Raw genomic sequence first — 26,476 nt, forward strand, 5'->3', positions numbered from 1 at the left:
ATTGAATTGTATTCCTACAGGATTTCATCCTGACCGGAAAAAAAAAATCTATATAGCGTGTGTAACGAAAAGGTGAAACTTATGAGCAGGGCCACCATCAGGAATTATGGGGCCCCTTACACAGCTTCAGGCATGGGCCCCCTGGAGCAGAGAACCGGGGGGAGGGGGGTGCTGCTGCCTGAAATTGAGAAGCGGGGGGGGCCCCCTTCACAAAAAAGAAATAAAGAAAAATATATATAAAAAAAGGGGGGTAGCCATCCAGGGCCCTGGGGACCTCTGGGCCTAATCATAATCATAATTCAAAAATAATTTTTTTATAAATAAAGTGGGGTTATCTGGGGACCCCTGTACCCTAAAAAAAAATTGTCCTTTTAATAAAAAATGTATATATTAAAAAAAAAAAAATGTATAAAAAAAAGGGGGGGGGGGGGTGCCATCCGGGCCCCTTACAGGTGTACTGCCTGTACCCCCCTGCCTGAGCCGCGCACCCTGGATCAAATCAATGAATGAATATAATATAAAAATATAATTTTCAATAAAGAGCAGCCGGTAGTATAACCAATGGTCAAAAAAGTGAAAGATTAATAAATACCGCGCTAATTTAATAACAATTAACAATAGACAAAATAAACAATGATAACATCCATAAACCACCACCAAAGGATCTTTAATCATGTGCACAGTGACGTATACAAATTCAGTGAAGAAAAATGTGCCGTCTTCCACCGGTTAAGGCAAACATCCTACTCACCAGAGTAAAAAAATAAACATGTGAAGCGCTCCCTCTTTTCCAAAAGAATACTATGTTTTATATAAAAAAAAAAAAAAGGAACTTGCATATCCATATTCTTTAAAAAGCGCATTAAAACGAAGCAGGCTCGCCAGATCGCGTTCCACCTGCTCTCCAGTACAAAGTCGGAAGCGATTTATCATGTGTTTCATCAGCAACGTCTGCAGTCATTAAAGGGTCATGTGATCCTGATGCTGTCAGATCACATTACCCCTGATATCAGCTGTTGCTGATGAAACGCGTTGGGACGCATAGTGCGTGATACGTCACTTCCGCCTTTGAACAAGGTCTGGCGTGCCTGCTTCATTTTTATGTACTTTTTAAAGGATATTGATATGAAAGTTACTACTTTTTTTTTTGTATATGTAAACTGGCTACAATTTGCACTCAGGAGTTTTCCTTGATTTATGATCCTCATCTTAGTTTTGCTATGTTATAGGCGAGGGTCGCTTGCATTGGTGGATACATCTTTATACTCATCTCTGCCTATCTGACATCTGTCATGGGTGTCTGATCGGTCTGGTGAGTAGGAGGTTTTAAAAAAAAAAATTTATATTTAATCACCACTGGGTTTTTTTTTTTTTTTTTTGCTAAAGTTTTTTGGGGGAAAAGTCTTATCAAATATTGCAAAGAAGTAATTTTTGGGCGCTGATGATGGCGATCACATGGTGGGCGCTGATGATGGCGATCACATGGTGGGCGCTGATGATGGCGATCACATGGTGGGCGCTGATGATGGCGATCACATGGTGGGCGCTGATGATGGCGATCACATGGTGGGCGCTGATGATGGCGCTCACATGGTGGGCGCTGATGGCGATCACATGGTGGGCGCTGATGGCGATCACATGGTGGGCGCTGATGGCGATCACATGGTGGGCGCTGATGGCGATCACATGGTGGGCGCTGATGGCGATCACATGGTGGGCGCTGATGGCGATCACATGGTGGGCGCTGATGGCGATCACATGGTGGGCGCTGATGGCGATCACATGGTGGGCGCTGATGGCGATCACATGGTAAAGGACTGCTGATGGCGATCACATGGTAAAGGACTGCTGTGATCCGCTGTGTCCGATGGACACAACGGTCAGAGCGCACCCAATGGGCGTGATTCTGGGAGGATGTCCATAGACTCCCTCCCAGAACGTGAGACGTTAATCTGCTGAAGAAGCCAGTGATTGGCAAAACATGTTGAGATGAATCAGCTAATATGAATGAGATCACACGGATATACATGGGATGCTTTTAAATGCAGTAAAATGTAACTGTACATTCAATATATCACTTAACAATTCAGTTTTATACTCTACTCTTGTGTAATATGGGGCACCTTCAAAATCACAAAGTATTGTGTAAATATGAAGAAATTGCAATCATTCATGCACAGGCACTCTGCATTTGCTGTAATATCAAAAATGTAGTCTCTATTTGATGTGGTGCCCTTTATCTCCATGATAGCCGGTGTAATATATTGATGTGGAATGTCGTTTCTTCTTGCAGCAAAGAATGGCTCTATTGCCATCAACCTCCCTGTGACTTCGGACATGGCACCCAATATCAACCTGGTTATATACTGCATCTTGAATGGAGAGCTGCTTGTTGAGACACTCAGTCTGAGCATAGAGAAGTGCTTCAAAAACAAAGTAATTGTGTTTTTTTTTTTTTTTGTGCTTACACCCCTCACATTTTTGTAAAAAATATTTTATTATAACTTTTAATGTGACAACACTGAAGAAATGACACGTTGCTACAATGTAAAGTAGTGAGTGTACAGCTTGTATAACAGTGTAAATTTGCGGTCTCCTTAAAATAACACAACACAGCCATTAATATCTAAACAGCTGGCAACAAAAGTGAGTAACCCCCCCAAGTAAAAATGTCCAAATTGGGCTCAAAGTGACACTATTTTGTGTGGCCACCATTATTTTCCAGCTCTGCCTTAACCCTCTTGGGCATTGAGGTCACCAGAGCTTCACAGGTTTCCACTGGATTCCTCTTCCACTCCTCCATGATGACATCACAGAGCTGGTGGATGTTGGGGACTTTGCACTCCTCCACCTTCCATTTGAAGATGCCCCACAGATGCTCAATAGGGTTTAGGTCTGGAGACATGCTTGGCCAGTCCATCACCTTTACCCTCAGCTTCTTTAGCAAGGCAGTGGTCATCTTGGAGGTATTTGGGGTTGTTGTCATGTTGGAATACTGCCCTGCGGCCCAGTCTCCGAAGGGAGGGGATCATGCTCTGATTCAGTGTCACAGTACATGTTGGCTTTCATGATTACCTCAATGAACTGTAGCTCCCCAGTGCCCTAGACCATGACACTTCCACCACCATGCTTGACTGTAGGTAAGACACACTTATTTGTACTCCTCACCTGGTTGCCACCACACTCGCGTGACACCATCTGAACCAAATGAGTTTATCTTGGTCTCATCAGACCACAGGACATGATTCCAGTAATCATGTCCTTGGTCTGCTTGTCTCCAGCAAACTTTTTGTGCAGGCTTTCTTGTGCACCATCTTTAGAGGCTTGCTTCTTGGACGACCTTCATGTAGACCAATTTGATGCAGTGTGTGTGATCTGAGCACTGACAGACTGACAAAACAACTTCAACCTCTGCAGCAGTGCTGGTAGCACTCGTATGTCTATTTTCCAAAGACAACCTCTATATATGGTGCTGAGCACTCAACTTCTTTGGTCGACCATGGTGAGGCCTGTTCTCATTGGGACCTGTCCTGTTAAACTGCTGTATGGTTTTGGCCACCATGCTGCAGCTCAGTTTCAGGGTCTTGTCAGCCTTTTAGGCTAGGCCATCTTTATGTAGAGCAACAAATCATTTTTTTTTTTTTTTTTTTTTTTCAGATCTGAGTTTTTTGCCATGAGGTGCCATGTTGAACATCCAGTTACCAGTATGAGACCTTGTAACACTTAACGAGTCACATGACACCGGGGAGGGAAAATGGCTAATTGGGAACAATTTTGACATTTTAACTTGGGGGGTGTACTCACTTTTGTTGCCAGCGGTTTAGACATTAATGGCTGTATTTTGAGGGGACCACAAATTTACACGGTTATACAAGCTGTACACTCACTACTTTACATTGAAGAAATTACACTTTGCTACACAAAAAAATATAAAATATTTACAAAAGTGTGTGTGTGTGTGTGTGTGTGTGTGTGTGTAATATATCATTATGCTGTAGTATTTCCGAAAAAAATAAACAATTTTTCGTTATTCGGAGATTTGAATATATCCAAATGCCCGAATTACAGTATAAACTTTTTTACTGATTGCTCCGAATAATGAAACAAAATTTGTCCCAATTTCAGAAATGTTGATTGAAATTTGAATCGACTTACATCGAATTTAAAATATAAGCGCATTTCTGAAATCAAAGACTGTGTGATATTGGTGTACCATGATGTTTTTGTTAAGCCAAAGGTGATTTAACCGCTTGCCGACCAGCCGCCGTTATACTGCGGCAGGTCGGCATGATCCCGCGAACTGTCGTAGCTGTACGTCGGTCCCTATAAGCAGTATAGCAGGGGGGGGGGGGGGGGGGAGGAATCTGTCAATTTTGTTTGGGTGCAGCGTTGCACAACCGTGCAATTAAAGCGATGCAGTGCTGAATCGCAAAAATTTACTTTTTTTTTTTTTCTCGTGTGTTCACTTTGTCTCATTCAAAACAAAAAAAAACAAATTTTTGTTTTGAAAATTTATCGATTCAAATGTCTACAATATGCAATAATCTAGTTTTGTCATTGGTGTTGCACAAAGTTACTCATACAAAATGTAATAAAACCTTTTAAACCACTAAAAATGTGCTACAATTTGTGACCAAGTTTCAAATCCTCCACTAACCTCAACAATCGTACAAATATATCAAAAGTGCAAAAATGTGTTTTACTCCAGTCCTTGTATTTCAAAAAAGTGCAAATGTAGTAATCCATCACATTAACACTCTTCTATATTGAATTTTTTTTTACATGATGCAGTGTGTGTTTTTTTTTTTTTGTTTTTTGTTTTTTTGTGCGCTGCACAAAGTTGATTACTGAATTTTTGTAATTTTGATAAATGGAAAATATCTTTTTTTTTTTTAATTTTTTTTTTTTTTTTGTTCTCTAACTTTGCCTATGCTCTTGCCATGTAGGTTGACATGGCTTTCTCAGCAGAAAAGGGAATGCCGGGATCCACTGTTGAAGTTCTACTCTCAGCCAGTCCAGATTCCATTTGTGGGCTCCGAGTGATTGACTCCAGTCTCCTATTACTTAACAGTTACGAGCGATTTTCACCTGAAAATGTAAGTCATGGATGGTCTGATCACTGCTAGTTTAATTCGAGGCGGCTAGGTGATTTTTAAATATACATTTCAGCTGCTAAAAAAGCAATTCCAGTGGTAGTGAATGAGGCTACTACTTAATAATTTATATTTGGGTAACGTAGGGTTGAATACACCTTTGCAGTCTTTAGTAGCGAAACGTATGCATGGATTTGGCTTCTTCTGACTGCCAATCCGGTTTTAAGACATGGTTTCCTTGGTACTTTTCAGTATCAAATATTGCTTTATACATTAACATACAGTAATTCTATAGACCCAGTTTGCCCAGACAGTATGATCACCTGCTGATTGGCACCAATCCACGGACAGCTTATCTCAATAGGACAAACTGAATCCTGCCCAATTTTACTTCAGCTGATCGCAGTACAGAGGAATTGGTTTATCTTTTAATGTGTAAGAAGACCATGACTTTCCCAAGTCCTGTCTCTTAGAAGTAATAACAGACGGAGGGAATAAAGGAAAACAGGAAGTGTCTAGCTAGGACTGAATTAACTAGCCTGAAACAGGAGGGAATGACCGATGGAGATACAAAATTGCATGCGTTTTGGTAGTGGCCGATGGCCAACAGATTTGTTGGCATGTATCAAAGGTAACCTGACTGTTTTAATACACAAGTTGGACACAACAAGCACCCTTGTGTTTCTCTTTGGATACTAGGAGAAGGTATGTAAGCCATTGCATCGCCAAACTAGCCATATCGCTGAAAGCTGCAACTTTATACTAGCTGTTCTGCCCCAATTACAGTGGGTATAGAAAAGAATCGTGTCCCCATTAATGCATTAAGGTGAAAAAATGTGAACCTTTAAAACACCTTTAAGTCTGGGCTCTGACTAAGCTATGCAAGGACATTCCCCTTTTTTCTCCTGGTTCACACTGACTGCGGGAATGAAATCATGCGAGTTCAGCTGAACTCGCACAACTTCATTCCGGCACGTTGGTCCCAAGTTTAGGGGTGATTTCGGAGACATCTGTGCGGGTTTCTGCACAGATGTTAATGGAAATTGCACCCCGAAATCGCCAAAAGTAGAGCAACTACTTTGGGAATTGGTGCAGTGCCAATTCGGACGCTGCAATTGCCGCCGATTTGACATGTCAAATCGCATCAATGTGAACAGGGCTCAACCACTATGTGGTCCTTTTTTTGAGGTGTGCTTTGGGTCATTATCATGTTGGAAGGTAAACCACCTTCTCACTGACAACTTTCTGGCAGAGGGCAGCAGATTTTCTTCAAGAATTTGATATTTTGCCCCATCCATTTTTCTTCTATCCTGATAAGTGCTCCAGTCCCTGCTGCAGAGAAATGCACCATAAAATATTACCATTCCCTCCCACAAGATATTTCCGCCTCCATGCTTTACTGTAGGAAGGATGTTAATTGGATGGTGATTTGTATTGGATTTCCACCAGACATAATAATTTGGTGTTCTGGTCAAATGAGACTAAAATGCTTTTTGGCCTCAACACCTTTTTTTTTCCATGTGGCCTCAGAATCTTTAGGGTGGTCAGAAAACGAACATTGACTTATTTGGCCTTAACACCAGTCTCCTCTGACCACATTAAATGTACCTTGAAGATTCTGAGGCCACATGGAAAAAGGTGTTATGGTCAAATGAGTCTAAAATTTAATTTGGCCAAAACGATCTGTCTGGTGGAAAGCCAAAATGGCTCACCATCCAATTTACATTTTTCCTACAGTAAAGCATGGAGGTGGTAATATCCTGTTATGGTGGAGGGGGTTAATATCCTGTCATGGGGTGTTTCTCTTCAGCAATGACTAAAGCACTTGTCAGGGTAAAAAAACAATGGATGGGGCAAAATACCATCAAATGCTTAAGGAAAATCTGCTGTCCTCTGTCAAAGTTGTCAATGAGAAGGTTTACCTTCCAACATGACAATGACCCAAAGCACACAGCAAAAATTAGCATACAGCAGTTGGAAGGAGAAAGGTGACTGTGCTTGTATGGTCTAGTTAGAGCCCAGACTTAAATCCCATTGAAAATCTAAGGAATGGTTTGAAGACTGCAGTCCACAAACAGTCACCATCAAATTTAACTGAGCAATTCTGCAGAGTGGGCAAACATTCAAAAGTTAGAGACATATCCCAACAGACTAAAGGCTGGAATGAAGGCAAAATATGGTTCAAAATACCTGACATAAGGGGAGGGGGGGGGCGTGGTGATCCTTTTTCCAACTCGGTGATTCTGTTTTTATTTGACATTTTGGTGTTAACTTTTACTTGGATGTTATAAGTTGCATTAGTTGCATTAGTAAAGCAACAAAATGTCCTTATATTGAGCTATTTTTCTATACCCACTGTTTATTTTGTTGTATGGAACTGTATTGGGTTACTATTGTATGCTGACAATTGGTGTTTTGGGTCCACTACAAATAGTTTACATATGTTGGTATCTCCTTCTGTCCCCCTCCTGTTTGTGGGTTTAACTGCAGTAAGAAAAAAAGGTGAGGTCTCCAAATTACTTTTACGATCTTACATGGATGCCTGTATCACAAGACTGGCTAAACATAATTTCAATTTTTTTTGGTGGGTTAAACAAAGTGCCCCATATATGTATTCTAGCAATGTCATTGCGCATCTAAACCCAAAAGCAAAAATGTTAATGTATTGAAGATCACCAGAATTTAGATGTACTCTTAGACTCCTCCCACAAACTCAGGCTGGCCTGCGGCCAGCCTTCTAACTTGTAGGTAGAACCTATTAATTTGAGTCAGCCCCTGGTTCTAATACATCCCAAATACTTCAATCTCAAGATTTCCCAACTTTGTTCCCCTAGAGATTTTAGGTGTTTCCATAAACCTTCATGTTCTTGCCCCTCCATGATGAAACCTCCAAGGGTCAATCTCTCACAACTGGTTTTCCCAGTGATCTGTTTCTTCTAAATTATGGATAATTCACTATGTAAGAATGACGCCATCATTTAACTTTGCTGGCAGCTGGGTAAAAATAGAACCTCTGGTAAGAATATCTACAATCATTCCAGCTACCACATAACACGAACTTCAATTTTGCTGTACGTTAACCTTTTAATAACTTACAGCATCTAGTCATCCTCTTATGCTTTGTCTGTAGCCTAATGTGATGTCTATGTAACAGGTCCATGGCTTATTTTCCTACGGCTACTATGGAGGCTACAATGTCGGTGGCTTTGATGTGGAGGGTCCAGAGCCCCAATGTCTAGATCCAAACAAACTGGTCTTCTTCCAAGGGAACTACTGGTTACCTGCCAGCAGCGACTCTGAAGGCGACAGCTACCAAAATCTCAGGGTGAGAATATTTGTAAAGCTAACTGACCATTGTAATGTGTAACAATCTTTTGTGTAACCATCACTAGATTGACAAAGTGAAACCAGTTTGCAGGCAGGTGCCTACATGGTGGGTCGTTCTTGGATAGGGATTATTGGCTGCCCAGGTGTTGAAAGGTTAACATTGGGTCTACTGGTTTCTATTTGGCATATAAATTGGGCGGCGGGGGATTTTATGGGAAAACAGAAAACATTGATCCCCACCACCCTAAGGGAACCTACCTGATATGGACTTCCACCTGCAAAGGGATGCCTGGGCAGCTGAGGTATCCTCAGTTAGGGACTTGAATATTTACGGATACAACTGTTGTAGCCTTCAAGTACATTTTTTATTTTTTTGGTTTATGAGCCTGATCTGAAGGTATTTAAGGGGTGCATGGTGGCAAATGGCGGCGTATCAGAACAAGGACTGTACAGCACACACTACTTCCACCTGCAAAGGGATGCCTGGGCAGCTGAGGTATCCTCAGTTAGGGACTTGAATATTTACGGATACAACTGTTGTAGCCTTCAAGTACATTTTTTATTTTTTTGGTTTATGAGCCTGATCTGAAGGTATTTAAGGGGTGCATGGTGGCAAATGGCGGCGTATCAGAACAAGGACTGTACAGCACACACTAGGTACAGAAGGAAGGCCAGCATGAAGGGTAACTCAGCAGGGGCGTTGAGTAGAATAGCTGCTGTGGGAGGAACAGCAGCCAGCTAGGAGCAGTCTTGGCATGTGTGAGGGGTCCTCCAGTACCAAGGAGGTTGCTGCTGACTCCCTCCCTAGGGGTCAGTTCCTCCAAAGCAATCGGGACCAAACCCGTGGTACAGGAGAACGGAAGGAGTCTATGTGTACTCATGAGGTCCATGCTAGTGCATGGTGAGATCACATTCCGTCACTGGGAGTGAGGTGGCAGAGGTACACTGGACATGTGAAGAGGGCATAGGCTCCGCAGTGTCCCTCCAAAATGCAACATTCATGGAGCAAAGGTGTGTAGCAATATGGGACAGAATGTTTCACAGAGGGACTCTGTATATTGCACTACTGCATACAGTGTACGGCTCATCTTAAGAGGATGTAAACCCCCCCCCCCCAAAAAAAAACCCTGATAATTTTACCTTTTAAAAAAAATACGTGTTTTTTCTTCTTCTTGGGAGCCTGTAAAGCATGGCACCCATGGTCAGCAGGTCAATGAGGCAGGGTATAATTCCTGCTCCTGCCATGAAGAAAGCATCATGGCCGCAGCAGGTTTACACCCCCAGCCACTGTTTTTGCAGCTTAAGGGGGAGAAGTTGGGGGGGGGGGGGGGGGGGTTTCACCACCACCCGTTTCACCACCCCATTACCAGCAAGTGTAAATGATCCCTAAGGGGCCTGAATGTGGTATGCGTCATAATTGTCGTGCCAGTACAATGCCTTGTTGCATTACACGGTTTACCTTTTTTTTTTTTTTTTTTTTTTTCTTTTTCAATATTGATCAAGACCACTCAATGCACCTGGTGTGAATGAGCCCTAAAGATGCTGGACAATGCACGTGCCCTATTAAATTTTCCCATATACACTATATTGCCAAAAGTATTGGAACACCTGCCTTTACTTGCAGATCACCTTTAATGACATCCCAGTCTTGGTCTGTATGGTTGCAGCTATAACGGCTTTAAAAGAGAATTTGGGGAATCCTTTTTTTTTTTTTTTTTGGGCACTTTAATACTTGCCTAGGTGGATGCAGGATCGGTCTGATTCTGCATCTGTCCCCCGGCGTCTCTGCATTGAGGATCAATCTAATGCTGAGCTGTGGAGGCGTGGGGAGCTGCTGTCAGCGGCTCACTGAGTCTGAGACCAGGCACCTGGCGGATCTGGAGTCGGGATGACGCAGTGCCTGGACTGATCACTGTGATGTCAGCAGAGAGGAGACTTCAGTGCGCTCTGCTGAAAACTGGTCACAGGAGTGTAAAACAAATTTCTGTGATGGAAGCCCTGACAAACTAGCTCAGGCTGGACTTCTCCTTTAACTCTTCTGGGAAGGCTGTTCACAAGGTTAGGAGTGTGTCTATGGGAATGTTTGACCATTCTTTCAGAAGCACATTTGTAAGGTCAGGCACTGATGTTGGACGAGAAGGCCTGGCTCGCAGTCTCCGCTCTAATTCATCACAAAGGTTTTCTATTGGGTTGTGTCAGAATTCTTTGCATGCCAGTCGTCATCCACGTCTTCATGGACCGTGCTTTGTGCACTTGTCCAAATCATTTGGAGGGGGATTATGGTGTGGGGTTTTTCAGGGGTTGGGCTTGGCCCCGTAGTTCCAGTAAAAAGAATTAGTGCCTGACCTCACAAATGTGCTTCTGGAAGACTCATTCCTAAACCTTGTTGACGGCTTTCCCAGAAGAGTGGAAGCTGTTATAGTTGCAAAGTGTGGGCAAACTCCATATTGAACCCTATGGGCTAATGCCTTGTACACACGATCGGTTTTTCTGGCAGTAAAAAGTCTGCCGGGAAAACCGAGAACCCGCTCAGTAGATATTCCCCCCTTACACATGGCCAGGTTTCGACAGGAAAACTGTCATGAGAACTTTGGTCGGGAATCCCAGCTGTGTGTATGCTCAATCGGCACTGCCTTGCAGTGTTTACCATTGGAAAACTGCAGAGGAAAAAAAGCCGGTAATCCCGGCAGGAAAATGGAGAACATGGTCTTTTTTTTTTTTTTTCTGCCGGGATTCCCAGCGGGTTTCCTGCCGGGAAAACCGGTCGTGTGTACGAGGCATGAGAGTGGGATGCCATTAAAGTGTGTAAAGGCAGGCGTCCCAGTACTTTTGACAATGTAGTGCATTCAGGAAATGCCCAGTACCTTTGGTTTTGGAGGAACATGTAAATTGCTTGATGTGACAGTGCTGAGCCACTAGCAATAAAGTTAACCGAATCGCATGCTAAAAGTACCATACGAGTCAAAAGGGTTGTAAAGTTAAAACATTTTTTTTCCTAACTAGCTTCCTTTACCTTAGTGCAGTCCTCCTTCACTATAAGGTAGGCGTGGGGAGCTTTTAAATGTCCTTATTTCTTGTGAGAAATCCTCACTTCCTTTTCTTCTGTCTGTAACTCCACACAGTAATGTGAGTCTTTCTCCCTGGTGTGGAGTGTTGTGCTTTCCCCCTCCCTTGAGGGGGCGATCAGGAGAGTCAGGACGCTCGCTACGTTGCAGATAAAGGAGCTGTGTGTTGGGCATCCTGACTCTCCTGCTCGCCTCAAGGGAGGGGCGAGCACAACACTCCACACCAGGGAGAAAGCCTTGCATTACTGTGTGGAGTTAGACAGAACAGGAAGTGAGGATTTCTCAGAAGAAATAAGGACATTTAAAAGCAAAATGGAAGGATGAGGTAAGTGAAGGAGGACTGCACTTAAAGTAAAAAAAAACATTTAGGGAAACTTTTTATTTTTTTTATTTTACCTTTACAACCCCTTTAATCAGCTGGGTGAAAAGTGTGCATTTTCCCATGCCTGGGGAGTGGCCAGTGACGCATATAGTCTCCCATAAAAGTGAGCGGCTGTACTCTTGTAACACCAGTACTTTTTTTGCATTGTTGCTTACCTGTGCAGTGCCTTGAAAAAGTATTCATACCCCTTTAATTTTCCACATTTTGTCATGTTACAACCAAAAAGGTAAACATATATTTTATTGGGATTTTATGTGATGGACCAACACAAAAGCCCCTTTCACATTTGTGCGACTTGGGACGTGCAGATGAAGAGAAACAGTCTGCTTCCTTCAGTGTCCAACCGCATAGAGGCGGATCCTTTTTATTATCACAGCTTTATAGACAGAATGACATCATTCATATGAGTACATTCTGATTCGTCCATATATGGCCTTCTTGTGATGTCTATTCTTGACCTCGTGGCTTACATTTCAGTCAATCGCCATTTTGCTTCTTCGGTGGAGGGGGCAGAAAGGGGAGAGTTTGGAGTAAAGAGAAGATATAGATAGATCAAGAAATAAAACAATATAAGAAAGAAAAGCAATATTTGAGTGGTTTAGGAGAAAAATAACATAAACACAAAATAATCATTTTATGAACTCCATCACGGGCATCGGAACACAGAGCATCCCAGTTGGTGTATGAGGCTGTGTAGCTGCAGACCAGTCTGGGTGCTCTTGCTGACCCGTGTCCACAGCCAAAAGTGCCTACAAATGGGCACATGGGGATCAGAACTAGACAAGAGAAATAGAAGGTGGCCTGGTCTAATGAATTCAAGAATGATTTGAGGAACACCGATGTGTTTGAGGTGTTGACTTGGCCTCCAAATTCTCCAATCGAGCCTCTGTGGAATGGGCTGATAAAACAAGTCCAACCCATGGAGGCCCCACCTCACAACTTGCATGACTTCAAGGATCTGCTACTGACGGCTTGGTGTCAGATACTATAGCTTGCCTTAATGTGGTTGTAAACCCTCTGACATGTTTTACCTACAGGTAAGCCTAGATTATGACGTTTGCCTGTAGGTGTTTGCAATATCTCCTAAACCGTGATATTTGCCAAAAATGCACAATGTCTATGGCGCATGCGTGCGTAGACAACGGCGCAGGCGCACTGAGAATGCCGGTTTTGTGAATGGGTAATGCCGGCTTTGAGTGACTTCTTCGCCGCTCCAGCCAAACAGTGCCGGAGCGGCCATATCTGGAAGTAACTCGAGGGAGATATCTGCAGCCAGAGGGGGGGACTAGGACGGCTTCGATCCAAGGTAAGGAATTCATAATGAGCTAGTCATACTAGCTCATTATGTCTGTTTTGCAGGTGTTTTTTTTTTTGGGGGGGGGTTTACAACCATTTTAAGAGGTCTAGTGAAGTCCATGGCTCGATTGGTTATGGAGGGTGGCTTATAATGTTATGGCTGATAGTTTTTGTGTTTTTAGGTTTACTTGTCTGTCAAAATGTTGAATTCTTTCACATCATATTTCAGGATGTCGGACTGATTGTTGCAACAGGAAACCACATGAGAAAACCAAAGGTCTGTGAGAAAAATCCACCCCAGGAGTCGAGGTATCCCGTAGCTTTAAATGGTAAATGATGATCTTTTGAAGAATCAATCAATCTAAAATTGTACATCCAACAAAATGGATCTATCCTGATAATTAGGCAATTGAGTGCACTAACAATTTAGTCCTATAAAAGTACCCTATATTGCCAAAAGTATTGGGACACCTGCCTTAACACGCACATGAACTTTATTGGCATCCCAGTCTTAGTCCGTAGGGTTCAATATTGAGTTGGCCAGCCCTTTGCAGCTAGAACAGCTTCAACTCTTCTGGAAAGACTGTCCACAAGGCTTAGGAGTGTCTATGGGAATGTTTGACCATTCCTCCAGAAGCACATTTCTGAATGTGGGGTGCAGCAGATCTCAATGTCTTTCTCTAAGGGTTGAATGTGGCCTGACCAGTTTGTGCCCAAATAAGAGGATTCCTGTAAGGACAGCATGCCCCTATTCATCAGGATTCTTTCCCTGGTGGACTGGTAACCTGACCCTACACTATCCACTCTCAAAATTTGTGCTGAGCCAGGGTCTTAAACTCTGCCTGACCCAAGATGGCCACCGGTCACCTGGGGCAGCAGCATCCAACCGGATTACTTCCTCTGCGATCCAGGAAACCAGAGTAAAAGGTTCCTTCTGCAATGCAGATGCAGTTGAGCACCACCTGCAGTGGAGAAAAGAATGTACCTGCCTACAGACTGGTTGTACAGAAGTCAACTTCTGTACGCCCAGCCTTCCCATACATGGTCCCTGCTGAATCGGCCAAATTTCAATCGATCTATGACTGGCTTAACTGTTTTCAAGGAGTTTTATTTCAGTCCATTCAGCTCTAAGATTTACACAGCTCTGCCACACAGCACAGTTCTGTCTGACAGGTCAGAAGCCCTTATTTTTCTCTTCTAAAGTTCAGAGATCACCCAGAGGGGAATTAAAAAAAAAAAAAAAAAAAAATGTTTTCAAGAAAAGGGAAGTTGCTAATTTTTTTGCCTTTTACGTAAAAAAAAAATGTAAATACTATGCACCCCTTGCTTATGCACATAAAAGCAGATATTTGGTAGGCGTCCTTATATTAAAGGGGCACAGATTCTGATCATTTCCTCTCCACAGACCCCCACATACACCAGGCCAGGGATGTGGCAATGATGCCCTTGTCATCAGAGACGAGGTGCGTTGCAATAGGGCTGGTAAATGTACCTACCTAATGTTAAGGGCATGTGGCCTATTATGGGTCAGGAAGTGGGTACATGCTCTCTGCCCACCACCCCCTTGACTAGTTGGACTGCAGTTTGTAGATTTGAGAATGTTGTTGATTTTGACAGGGGACCCCACAGTTTTATTTTTTTGCATGGGGTCCCTAACAATCCTCACCAGGCCCTTATCCAGGTGTAGCGCCTGGTTACTTCCAAGTACCGGTGCTAGCTAAATTTAGAGGGGGATCAGAGGTGTTAACCGACTCTGATCCAGTTAATATGTTTAACCACTTCCCACCCGGTCAATAGACAATTGACATACGGGAAGTGGTTCTGTTATCCTGACTGGATGTCTATTTACGTCCAGCAGGATAACATGCCGGCGCGCTTCCCCGGGGTGCAAGTCTGACACCCTGCATCTCCGATCTCGGTAAAGAGCCTCCGGCGGAGACTCTTTACCACGTGATCAGCCGTGTCCAATCACGGCTGATCACGATGTAAAATGGAAGAGCCGTTGATCGGATCTTCCTCACCCACGTCTGACAGAATGATAAAAAATTTGGGTACAGAGTAGCATGACCGCGCAATTGTCATTCAAATTGCGACAGCGCTGAAAGCTGAAAATTGGCTTGGGCAGGAAGGTGTAGAAGTGCCTGGTATAGAAGTGGTTAAATGTGGGTCTGTCTCAGCTTGGCTGTGGGCTCATTCTGTTGCTTCTGGGGTGCTGTTCCCACCCCAGGACAATAAATGGCAGCAGTGGAGTCGAGGTTTGGGTGCTAGCCTAGCAGCCAATTGGGAGGGAGTTTCCTCACGGTGCATGCTGGGGGAGTTGATTTATGGGACAGACGCCATTGGTCTGGGTCTTCGAGTGCGGCACCCACCTTTAGGGTGACTGCATCATGGCGCCCCGGCGTAATGGCCTTCCAGGTCAAATTCTGAGTTTCGAAAATAAAAAAATCGTAAATTCGGAAAATAAAAAATTAGAAAATTAGAAAATTGAAAAATTCGAAAGTAAAAATTTTGAAAAATCGAAAATGAAAAATTCGAAATTTCTAAATTAAAATTTCGAAAATTTGAAATTCCTAAAATAAAAAAACGAAGAATTTCCGAAATTCGGAAATACGAAAATTCGGAAATTTAAAAATTCGGAAATACGAAATTTCAAAATTTCAAAATTCAAAATTTTGAAAATCGAAAATGAAAAATTCGAAAATTAAAAAAAAATGAAATTCGAAATTTCTAAAATTGAAAAATTTGAAAATAAGAGAAAAAATTCTAAAATTCGGGATTGTTAAAATAAAAAAACGACATTTTGGTATTTGCGAATTTCCGAAAATCCGAATTTCCGAAATACGGAAATTTAAAAATTCGGAAATACGAAAAATCGGAAATAAAAAATCGGAAATAAAAACATTTGTGAAAACGAAAATTCGAAATTAACAAATTTTCGTTAAACAAATTAACTAAACGAATCGCACATGTCTACCCAGTAGTCGACGGGATTTTCAGGATTTGGAATCCAAAGCGGTATAGCTGTTTGGGGAGTTCATCTGAGGAGAGCCAATGAGAGGCTGGCAATCCAATAGGGTCTCGACAAACAATGGGGGATCAAGGTAGCCGGACACTGAGAGGCTGTTCACCTGTCAGTCGGTACCTGAAAACGATCTGAAGGAGATCCAGGCGTAATTCTATCGGGAGGATTATCTCCGTAACCACGGGGAGGACCTGTGGCAGAGGTTTACCTAAAAGTCCAAGTTTAAATTCTGGAGGGTCTGTGGCAGAGACTTTTCCCTCAAGTTTCGAGTGATACTCTGGCTGCCAGGTCTGTGAGAGAGGCCTGTCCAGGTACACAAAGTCCACTCAGGCAGGAGTGCCGCAAGAAGTGTTGCACGTGGGAGCAGGACTGTTTCCCTATTACTACGCCTGAATCTGCTGTTCTCCTTTCAACTCTACCTTTCACCACAAGTTTATTGTTTTTACCCGGCTGGATAATGAAGAGCACAGAAAAGACACCTGTTGTGGACATTCCGTTACTACTACATTCATCATGCACCCTTAGACGGTGGAGGAGCCATGAGGTAACATGCCACCCAAAACAAACAGCAGCTCCTTTGGGGGTAGTGCTACACAGGCATGAAGCTTCACATGCATCACCATCCTCCACTGTCTCAAACATACCAGCTCACATGCCACCTTGGTAGGGTACCAGATGGGGGGGGGGTTGCATATATATTATTGTTACGGCAGTTCACACTATAGGCTAATAGTAAAATCAATGCAGGTGATGTATCTCCTAGAAATGATTGATCCTGAATATTGTAGCACCCTCCTAGCTTGGCTGTTGGGCAAATTTGAATGTTTGCCCTTCTGCTGTAATCACAGAAGCAGTGATGGTTTAGTCTGGTCTGTTCAGGGCTTCGCAGGCTGTGAGTTTGATTGCTTCCCCCTGCCGCTAGAAGAATCTTCTAGACTTAGGGTGAATATTTAGTAGGGCCTGGTCGATCCCTGGGGAGGTGTGCCCAGATGGTGACTGGGTTACTGTTAAATAGACTGAAGTCCCGAGAGAATTGGCTTTCTGCTCCTGTGGGGATGTCTCCACATGCTCAAGGGAACTGCTTCCTGGGCCTCATTATGGGACTAGAAGCTGGAATATTTCTCTGGACTGATTATTGCTAGCATCTGAGTATAGCAAACCTCTTGGGCTACAGTGTCTTTGTGGTCTCCAGTTGCAAGAATCTGAACTACTTCAGCCTAATTTTGCTGATTTGGCCCAGAAATTCTCCTGGTCCTCGGCTGGGAGTCAATGGCTTTATTACTGCTGTAGCACACACCCTAAGGAGCCACAAGTAGAAAGGGGTCCTCCACCCTAAACTGCCAGGCACACCGCATCTTCACAGCACACTTGAGTTTGAAGAACAGTCCAGTGTGTTTGTTTTATTAAGGGGAATAAACGTGGATAGGGTTATGGGATGCCTTGGTCAAAGCATTGGAACCTTTCAGGCACACAAACTATGTACAGTCCATATACACACTTCTCTACCTTCAGCACAAATCTTGCTTGTGGAACTACAACTCCCAGTACAAGCTGGCGCTGCAAATGCATTTTACAGGCATGGTAGCTGTGATACATTTGCCTATATGTCTCAGTGTACTGCTCCCTGCTAGCCATATGGGTTAGAGGTAGAAAGGAATTTCATGTGTGATTCATTCCTCTGACCGGTTATTGACGTGCTAATGTCCCCTCACTATTCTAAAGGTTAATTGATCTATTGTGTTGTGTAAAGAAGATCTGTGTTTACCCTTAAAAGATGTGTATTGTATCATCAGGCTAAATGATTAGAGAAGTAGTATGTTAATTATTCTGATTGTTTCAGTGTAGTAATTAACTCCGCTGATGTCTTTATCTAAAGAAACGTGTCTGCAGGGTCGGCTCCGACTTGTCTCCTATAATCTGTATGGGAAACCCCACTGTGTGAGGGGGGCGTTCTTAACAGGCTGTAACCACATATAAGCTGAGTTTTTGTGTCAATAAAGTGTCTTGGTTCCAGCATCCAGTCTTGACTCATGTGTGGGGAATCCTGTGATGTTCTTGTATGGAGAGGAGGGAAGGCTTGACGGGGATATCATACCGATACCGTCACAAATTGGTTGGCAGCAGCGGGATCTTCCCTTCTACTCTCCTTCACACCCGGATTCCAAGCAGACACTGGAAGAACTACTGGAAGTTCGTGGAAGGATTGCTAGCAACAAAACCAAGCGGGTCATCATAGCAGAATCAATGGAGCTAGACCAGGAGGACGGGATTGCAGCAACGCCAGCAGTACAAGAGATGGATACACCAGTGATTCAGGAGGAGGAATCGCCAGCCAACAAGCTAATGAGAGAAAAGCTAGCGTGGTTCGGCCCGAACCCAACGCCGGATGTGGTGCTGAAAGTGATGGACCTGTTAGCGGAGGAGGCTAAACAAATAAGAGACGCAGAACTACAGAAGGCTAAAGAAATAAGGGACGCAGAACTACAGAAGGCTAAAGAAATAAGGGACGCAGAACTACAGAAGGATAAACAAATAAGGGACGCAGAACTACAGTTAAAACTGGCAGCAGTCCAACAAGCAGCTGCACCTTCTCCGAACAGTGAGTACAGCACAGCAGATGCAAGGAAGATTCCGTTTAGCGCTTTTAAAGCTTTTGATGAAAAGGACTGTGAAATTGATAACTACCTGGCGGATTTTGAGCGACAATGTAACCTGCACCGAATAGCTAGAAGAGAGTGGGTTGCAATATTGTCAGGCAAACTGTCAGGCAAAGCTTCTGATGCTTTCCGGACCGTGCCAGATCAGGATATCCATAGCTACGCCCGGGTTAAAGAAGTGCTCCTGGCTCGTTATGCAGTAACCCCAGAGTCCCACCGACAGAAGTTCAGGGACTCACGCAAAACCACGAAAGACTCTTACGCAGAATGGGCATGCCAGCTGTCCCTGTCGGCCTCTAACTGGGTTAACAGCAGCCAGGCCATCACCGCAGAGGACATTTTGCAACTAATGCTCCTGGAGCAATTTTACAATCACATCCAGACGGACGTCAAAGACTGGGTGAGAGATCGCAGGCCCATGACTCTACCAGAGGCCGCGAAGTTGGCGGATGAATATGCGGATACTCGCAAGACAAACCAGGTCACACCACGGGTACAACCTCCACGACCAACGGCGCCCTCACACCCACCAGCCGCTAGATACCAACCTCCTAACAGACCGGTGACATCTAGCCCTCGCTATCCACGCCAGGAGGACAACGAACAACGCTGCTTCCGGTGCAAACAGTTGGGTCACTTCAAGCAGAATTGCCCCATGAATGACAACACCAGGTCAAATTGGTCTCAACCTGGGTACCGCCCACCAGCAGCAGCCCATTGTGTAGACTCGGCTTGGGATCCCCAGGAGCGGGGTCGGGAAGAACCATTGGGCACCCCTTACGAAGCCCTCATGGTACAATCTGCTATTACGGACAACAGGGAACACCATTGTCAGCTGGTCATGGGCTCCAGCCCAGAGCCGGAGGGGCCCTGGAGGGAGCTGGGCAGAAAGAGGCACCGCCGGCCACCCTTCAAGAAGAAGAGGTCCTGGAAGTCATATAACCAGCGGACCTGGGAGGAGAAGAAGCGACTGGAGGAGAGGGAGTCGCAGCGGGCGTCCCAGATGCGGGCCGAGATGTTCGCCAAGGGCCCACCGGTGGCCCCTTACACCACCACCCAGTTCCTGATGATGAAGGACCACGTGGAGAAGCCTGCAGGACATGAGCAAGCAGGAGCTGATCCGTGAGTACATAGAGCTGGAGGAGTGCATAAGCCGCATGGAGGAGGAGAACAACCACCTGAGGTCACAGCAGGCTGACCCCCCCAGGCTCCATGAACTGGAGATGGAGCTGGAGAAGCTCCAAGAGGAGAACCGGCGGCTGCGGAGGGAGCAGGGGGTGGCTGACCTTATGGGGCTCTGAGTCCCCTCTTCCCCCCCCCCCCCGGACTCTGAGCACCAGTGCTACAGCATTTCAACAAATATAACTTTTCCTTTTTATGAATCTCCTGTGATTGTCACTTCAGAGCCACAACCTGCCCCCTCCCATAGCGGGACACCTAGACGGCGGCGCACAGACCCATTCGCTGTCTTCACACTGACTTCTGGTGACTTTGCAGATCGCACAAAGACTTGGGGACTGACCGGCGTGTGATCTGACGACCCGGTGACATACCTGAGTCTGAAGCAGTTGCCAAGGGAGGTCAGTCATGCCAAACGGAGTTAACCTCGGACTAAAAGCTCTGAACCCGTCAACCCTACTGGACCAGGGAAGGTCCAACCGGATTTGCCGGAGCAGGGAGCAAAAGGGGGGCCATTGTGATACATTTGCCTATATGTCTCAGTGTACTGCTCCCTGCTAGCCATATGGGTTAGAGGTAGAAAGGAATTTCATGTGTGATTCATTCCTCTGACCGGTTATTGACGTGCTAATGTCCCCTCACTATTCTAAAGGTTAATTGATCTATTGTGTTGTGTAAAGAAGATCTGTGTTTACCCTTAAAAGATGTGTATTGTATCATCAGGCTAAATGATTAGAGAAGTAGTATGTTAATTATTCTGATTGCTTCAGTGTAGTAATTAACTCCGCTGATGTCTTTATCTAAAGAAACGTGTCTGCAGGGTCGGCTCCGACTTGTCTCCTATAATCTGTATGGGAAACCCCACTGTGTGAGGGGGGCGTTCCTAACAGGCTGTAACCACATATAAGCTGAGTTTTTGTGTCAATAAAGTGTCTTGGTTCCAGCATCCAGTCTTGACTCATGTGTGGGGAATCCTGTGATGTTCTTGTATGGAGAGGAGGGAAGGCTTGACGGGGATATCATACCGATACCGTCACAGTAGCGTAGCAAAGTTCTATTGCCCAGCTGTCATCCTCCTGTGGCTACTGATCCCAGCCCCACCTTCAGGCACTGCCAGCCCACCTGGCTGCAGCTGCCCCTTTCACTAGCCCTCCTGACTAAGACTCCACAGTCCTCCCAGACTTGCTCTGCATCTATCCCAGACTGCTTCCACCCAGTCCTCTCAGGCATGCCTCTCAGTCCTCTCCGGATATATCTCTCACCAGCCCTCCTGGCTGTCTTCCTCTCCTTGGATCATTACCTGGCAGTTTTCTGTGGTCTCCCATGTCACAGGTCAGGACACCCCTGTGTCGTAAAAGAGGGTCCCTTCCACACCCAAGCTCAAGCCTGGGGTCACCCCGCCAGACTAGGGGGCTACCTATAGCCAAACACATCTCCAGTCAAACTCCACTGCCCCAGCTGGGCTGACCCTGAGTATTTGAGGGGGCCTGCCCCCTGCCAACCCATCTGCTGAGGATTGGTCAGGGCCCTCAAAATACTTCAGCCAAGTCGTCCTTCTCCACTCCCATTCTTCTAGAATCTTTAAAACCTTCTCCTACCTCTAGAAACTTACCTACCTCCTGAGTCACTCAAAAACCTGACCCAGAAAAAAGGGTTGGCTGCCAGCCAAGCCTAAACAATTGACCTACCTGAACAAAAATCGACTTCTAGCAACACAACTAGAGGGTTCCACACTATTTATTAGAAGTTGGCGAGCCCTCTGTGCATCAAGTGTACTTGAGTAACCCATGCCTTATTGTCCTTCCATGGCCCATGTTACCAGTTACTTGGCAATAAATGTAAAAAATACACCACCTGGACTGTTTGTACCTGTAGTGGATGAACTACAGCTGCTCCTACAGGGGTAGGGCAACATTGGAGTTCAGCTTTCTTTGACAATGGTGTAAATTGCAGTTTCCTGTTTTTTTTGTTTCTTTTAATTGACAAATAACACTGATCCATTTCTTTTTATTTTTTTCCTAAGATGCCCTACCACAAGCTAACCTCAAATTTTCTGCAGAACGTAGTGTTGGAATGGGTGCTGGAATGGGTGCTGGAGGAGCATCTGCGATTGAAACTGTTCGAACTAACTTCTCTGACACTTTCATGTGGCTCATGGTTCCTCTGGAGTAAGTACCTAAAATCCTTCATAGAAAAGCTGACACACTTTGTATTTTCACTTCAGTTTTAAAATCAAAAATGGTGTGGTGCTAATAATCCATTATCCCTACATCAAATTCCCATAAACCTTAATTATATATAGTGCTCACCCCTGTATGAGCCCACTGTTTAGGTCCCAAGGTTCTTTTCCAGTAGGTGCAGCCAGGCACACCATCAGTCACACTCCTCTTGGCTTGGTAATCGGTCTAGTTGGGGTATACTTTTCTGATGCTTTATTGCAGAACTTGGATAGCTGTGGGATACCCCAGCAATGTTAAAGCGGAGGTTCACTCAAAAAAGTAAACCTCTGCTTTTTGGATCCCTCCCCCCCCTTCCGGTGTCACATTTGGCACCTTTCAGGGGGGAGGGGGGTGCAGATACCTGTCTGACAGGTATTTGCACCACTTCCGGGTTCTGACTCCCGCGGGGAGTCCAGCCTCGTGACATCACACCCTCGCTGTCTTCTGGGAAACACTGTTCCCAGGAGAGAGCGGGGACCCAGTGACGGCGTGCTGCGATCCTCGCGCATGCACAGTAGGGAATCGGGCATTTTTTTTAAAGTTAGCAGCTGCAGTATTTGTAGCTGCTGGCTTTCAAAAAAAAAACAGGTGGACCTCTGCTTTAAAGTGGAACTTCACTCTCTCAATCAACATTGATTTTTGATCCTCGTGCTGCTGACATTAGTAAATGTTCAAGAATTTTATTGTTTTTTTTTCTTGACATAGTATAATTAACACTGTTAATACAAGTTATAAGTACCTGAGGAATATATAAATAGACTAAATGTATCCCTAATAGAAAAGCAAAGTAGGGACCTACCAGGTTTCTTTACAAAATCAAACTAATATTGTTTAAATAAGATATTAAGAGCCCACTCACCCAGGGGCAACAAGTATGAATCAGTGTGACATCAGGCAACTTAAAAGGCAACTTCAATCAAACAAGAATCGGCTCTGTGGGAGGGAGAGGTTTGCCTGAGAAATGTATGTTCTCTTCCTGTATTGTTGCTTCTGTTTAGACAGTGATCCGACTTCTGAGGTGACTTCCATTGAAATCAATGCGTACAAGTTGCCTAGAATTCGGATTAAAGTAGTACAGGAAACTTTCTGAAGTTGGAGCGACTGCAGTAGTGTGCATTAAGACGGCTCCATTCACTTGCATTCATTTTCTCATGCAGTGCGACTTGAGGCAACTAGGGGCGACTTGAAGTGGGATCCAAAGTCGTCTGTGTGAATGGGCTCTAAAAGAATTGGTATATAGAATAGTATTCTCATAGTATAACAAGTACCATTGTGTTTAAAGAAGTACAGCCTGAGCTTGTTTGGCTGAGCTTCTCCTTTGGGACGCGAGGGTGCAATTTGTTTTTTTTGCACTCCTGTGACCTGTTTTCAGCGGAGAGCGGTTCAAAGTGATTTCTCAACCAAATAAAGCATGGAGACCTGGATGGATGGTGTTTGCTTTGAATATTGGCACTAATCCCATAGGAGTTGCACATGTCAGGGTTTCTCACTGCTGCACAGCCAGTCGCACAGCATTTCCTTCATGCATGCAGAACCAAAACCGTGTGTGATAACTTAGATGGGGTTAGGGATTATGGGATGCCCAACTTGAAAATGACAAACAAAAGCAGGGACAACTACCTCCCAATTCACAGCTTCCACTTTTTCCTCCTGCACAAACTTGTTCCTTTTGCGCAGCACCACCAAGTTCACTCCTTGCAAACTAACAGTCTTTTTAATTGGTTCAACAGCCCCTTACAGGCTAGGAACTCTGTCCCTTGGGAAAAGTAGCACATGCGGAGTAAAACGGATTGGCTTGGACCACAGAAATATTCAGCTGCTGATTTTGACTCTCCCAGCCCACTATCTTCTAGAATCCTAGGTGAAAGCAGCCAACCTGGCAGCCAGTGAACTAATGAGACAAGGACTACATTTTTCTAACCTAGCACCTATCTAGGAGGGTGCAACTTCTATTTTTTCTTTTTTATGTATTTGTTGTGTTTTTTTTTTTTTTGTCAAATTTTAATTGTCCATACAAACTCCTGTTCACTCCACTCCTACACCCCTTGTGAAACAGATACCAGTGCTCTCAACTTATGTTTATGACCCGACCCCCTCAATGGGGTTTTCCATGCTAAATCACCTTTTCTCCTCCACTGCTTCAAAGAGGCCTATGGTCCCTTTAAGTCAAATCTTTTGCCAACCAGTAAGTTCCCTTTATCCTCTTGTCTTCTGACATTGTATCCTGGAAGAACAAAGTCTTGCTGATTTACCATATGAAACTGCTTTTATTTAAACCCAGTCTTTTTATAGGTTACACTTGCATTTAAAAGAGCATAAGCACACTACCATATAACCGCTTGGAATGATAAAAATGACGGTATTCCAACTGGCTAGTCAGATACCATACTGGGTTACGCAAAATGCAAGCTGACGTCATCCATTCCAGGGGTGGAGCCTTTGGATGACTTCAGCACGCACCCCTTGGGGAGTCGCAGGAACAGCAGCATTGTTCTGCTAGGACAGAACTACACCTCCTAAGAGCCTTTTTCCTAGCCTTAGTGGGGGTATTTACTAAAACTAGAGCACTTAATCTGGTGCAGCTGGGCAAGGTAGCCAATCGGCTTCTAACTTCAGCTTGTTCAATTAAGCTTTGACAATAAAACCTGGAAGATGATTAGTTTCTATGCAGAGCTGCGCCAGATTTTACATGCTCCAGATTTAGTAAATCTCCCCCAGTGTGTAGATAGGCTTTTTTGACTCAAGGCAGCAGCATTGTGGTTTTTTGTTTTTGTTCATGCTGGGGAAGAAGTTTGACTGCATGTGGACAGGGGTGGGCGTAGGAGTTCACTGGTTGGGATTCCAGTAAAGAAAAGGAATCATGGTCACCTTACAAGTTGGGAGCACACTGGGGTTTCTGGTAGCTCAACCATTGTCTTTAACATGGGGAAATCTGCATGCACTGCAAAAATGTATTGAAGGATTAGCTTGGGTTCAGTCTTAACCCATGTTTGGCTGAACCTGGAGTGGAACAGTCAATGCCTGTCCAATTGGCTGTGGCCAGGGCATTTCCCACCCTACAGCTTGTATACAGAGGTGGGGATGCTTGTGACAATGACTAAATATGGCCATACTGAGTCAATGATATTGACCCAATATGACCGCATGGCTATATTGGGTCAATGAGGTTAAACATTTCACCCCTTTGAGCTGCAAGGAAGGAAATGCCCTGCTCAAGAAGTCACTGATCAATTATGGCCACATGGATATATTGGGTCAATGTCGGTGACCCAAAACGGCCACATGGTCATAGTGAGTTAATGATATTGGACCAATATGGCTGTGGCCTTGTGTTATTGCTGTCATAAGCATCCCTGCCCCCTTGTGCCCATGCAGCTGCAGAGAATGCCCCGGCCACAGTGGATGGTACCAGCTCTAACCGCTTCTTCTGGATTTACATCAAACCCAAGTTCATCATTCCAAGGACTGAATAGACCAGTATATTTAGACTAGCGCATGATTGTGTTTTTTTTTTTCTGTCTTTCAGTAAAGAGGGTCACGCCTCATTATCGGAGATTGCCCCAGACACCATCACAAAGTGGGAAGGATCTGCTTTCTGTATGTCTGAGAAGGAAGGTTTTGGGATGACCAAATATTCAGCCAATTATACCACATTTATGCCATTCTTCATGGAGCTCTCCCATCCACAATCTATCATCCGTGGGGAGGTTATGGTCATTGTAGGAGTCGTAAAAAACTATCTTGACTATTTTATCAAGGTAAGCACTGGCTTCTGATACACTGTATTGCTCCAGCAAATTCTTTTGCTCATTTGTAGCTGCTGACTTAATTTTTTGTTTGCAGACTGGAACGCCTCTAACACTTAAGTCGGCAGCTACAAATACTGCTGACTTTTAATATAAGGACATTTGTCAACATAAATATAAATTCCCAGTTCTGGGATGTGGCATGGGACTATGCGAATGCGATTAGGGATATGTATAATAATTAGAAAGAATTTGCTGAGATACCGCAGGGATCACTCATGGTAGACAAGACTTGTATATATAAAAAATATAATTTAATTAACATTGAACATAAACATAAATATATAGAACAATAAAAAGCATGATCACATAAGATAATATATTTTCACCAATTAATGAGGTGACAGAGTGATGTATGCAGGGGGTCCAACATGTTTCGCCAGTCGGGCTTCTTCAGGGACAAGAATGCATACTATATTATCTATAAATG

At 44.3% G+C, this 26,476-nt stretch overlaps 1 protein-coding gene across 1 annotated transcript in view; it reads left to right on the forward strand.

Moving 5' to 3' along the window:
* The window catches only part of LOC120946914 (ovostatin homolog), a 137,191-nt gene that overhangs the window by 56,614 nt on the left and 54,101 nt on the right, over window positions 1-26,476 (forward strand). Inside the window, exons 14-19 of the mRNA XM_040361738.1 lie at window positions 2,294-2,436; window positions 4,947-5,096; window positions 8,248-8,418; window positions 13,393-13,492; window positions 22,045-22,189; window positions 25,767-25,998. Of these exons, the coding sequence (XP_040217672.1) occupies window positions 2,294-2,436; window positions 4,947-5,096; window positions 8,248-8,418; window positions 13,393-13,492; window positions 22,045-22,189; window positions 25,767-25,998 (941 nt within the window). The remainder of the gene's footprint in view (window positions 1-2,293; window positions 2,437-4,946; window positions 5,097-8,247; window positions 8,419-13,392; window positions 13,493-22,044; window positions 22,190-25,766; window positions 25,999-26,476) is intronic.

The sequence above is a fragment of the Rana temporaria genome, chromosome 8 (assembly GCF_905171775.1).
Source record: "Rana temporaria chromosome 8, aRanTem1.1, whole genome shotgun sequence".
In the NCBI taxonomy this organism is placed as follows: domain Eukaryota; kingdom Metazoa; phylum Chordata; class Amphibia; order Anura; family Ranidae; genus Rana; species Rana temporaria.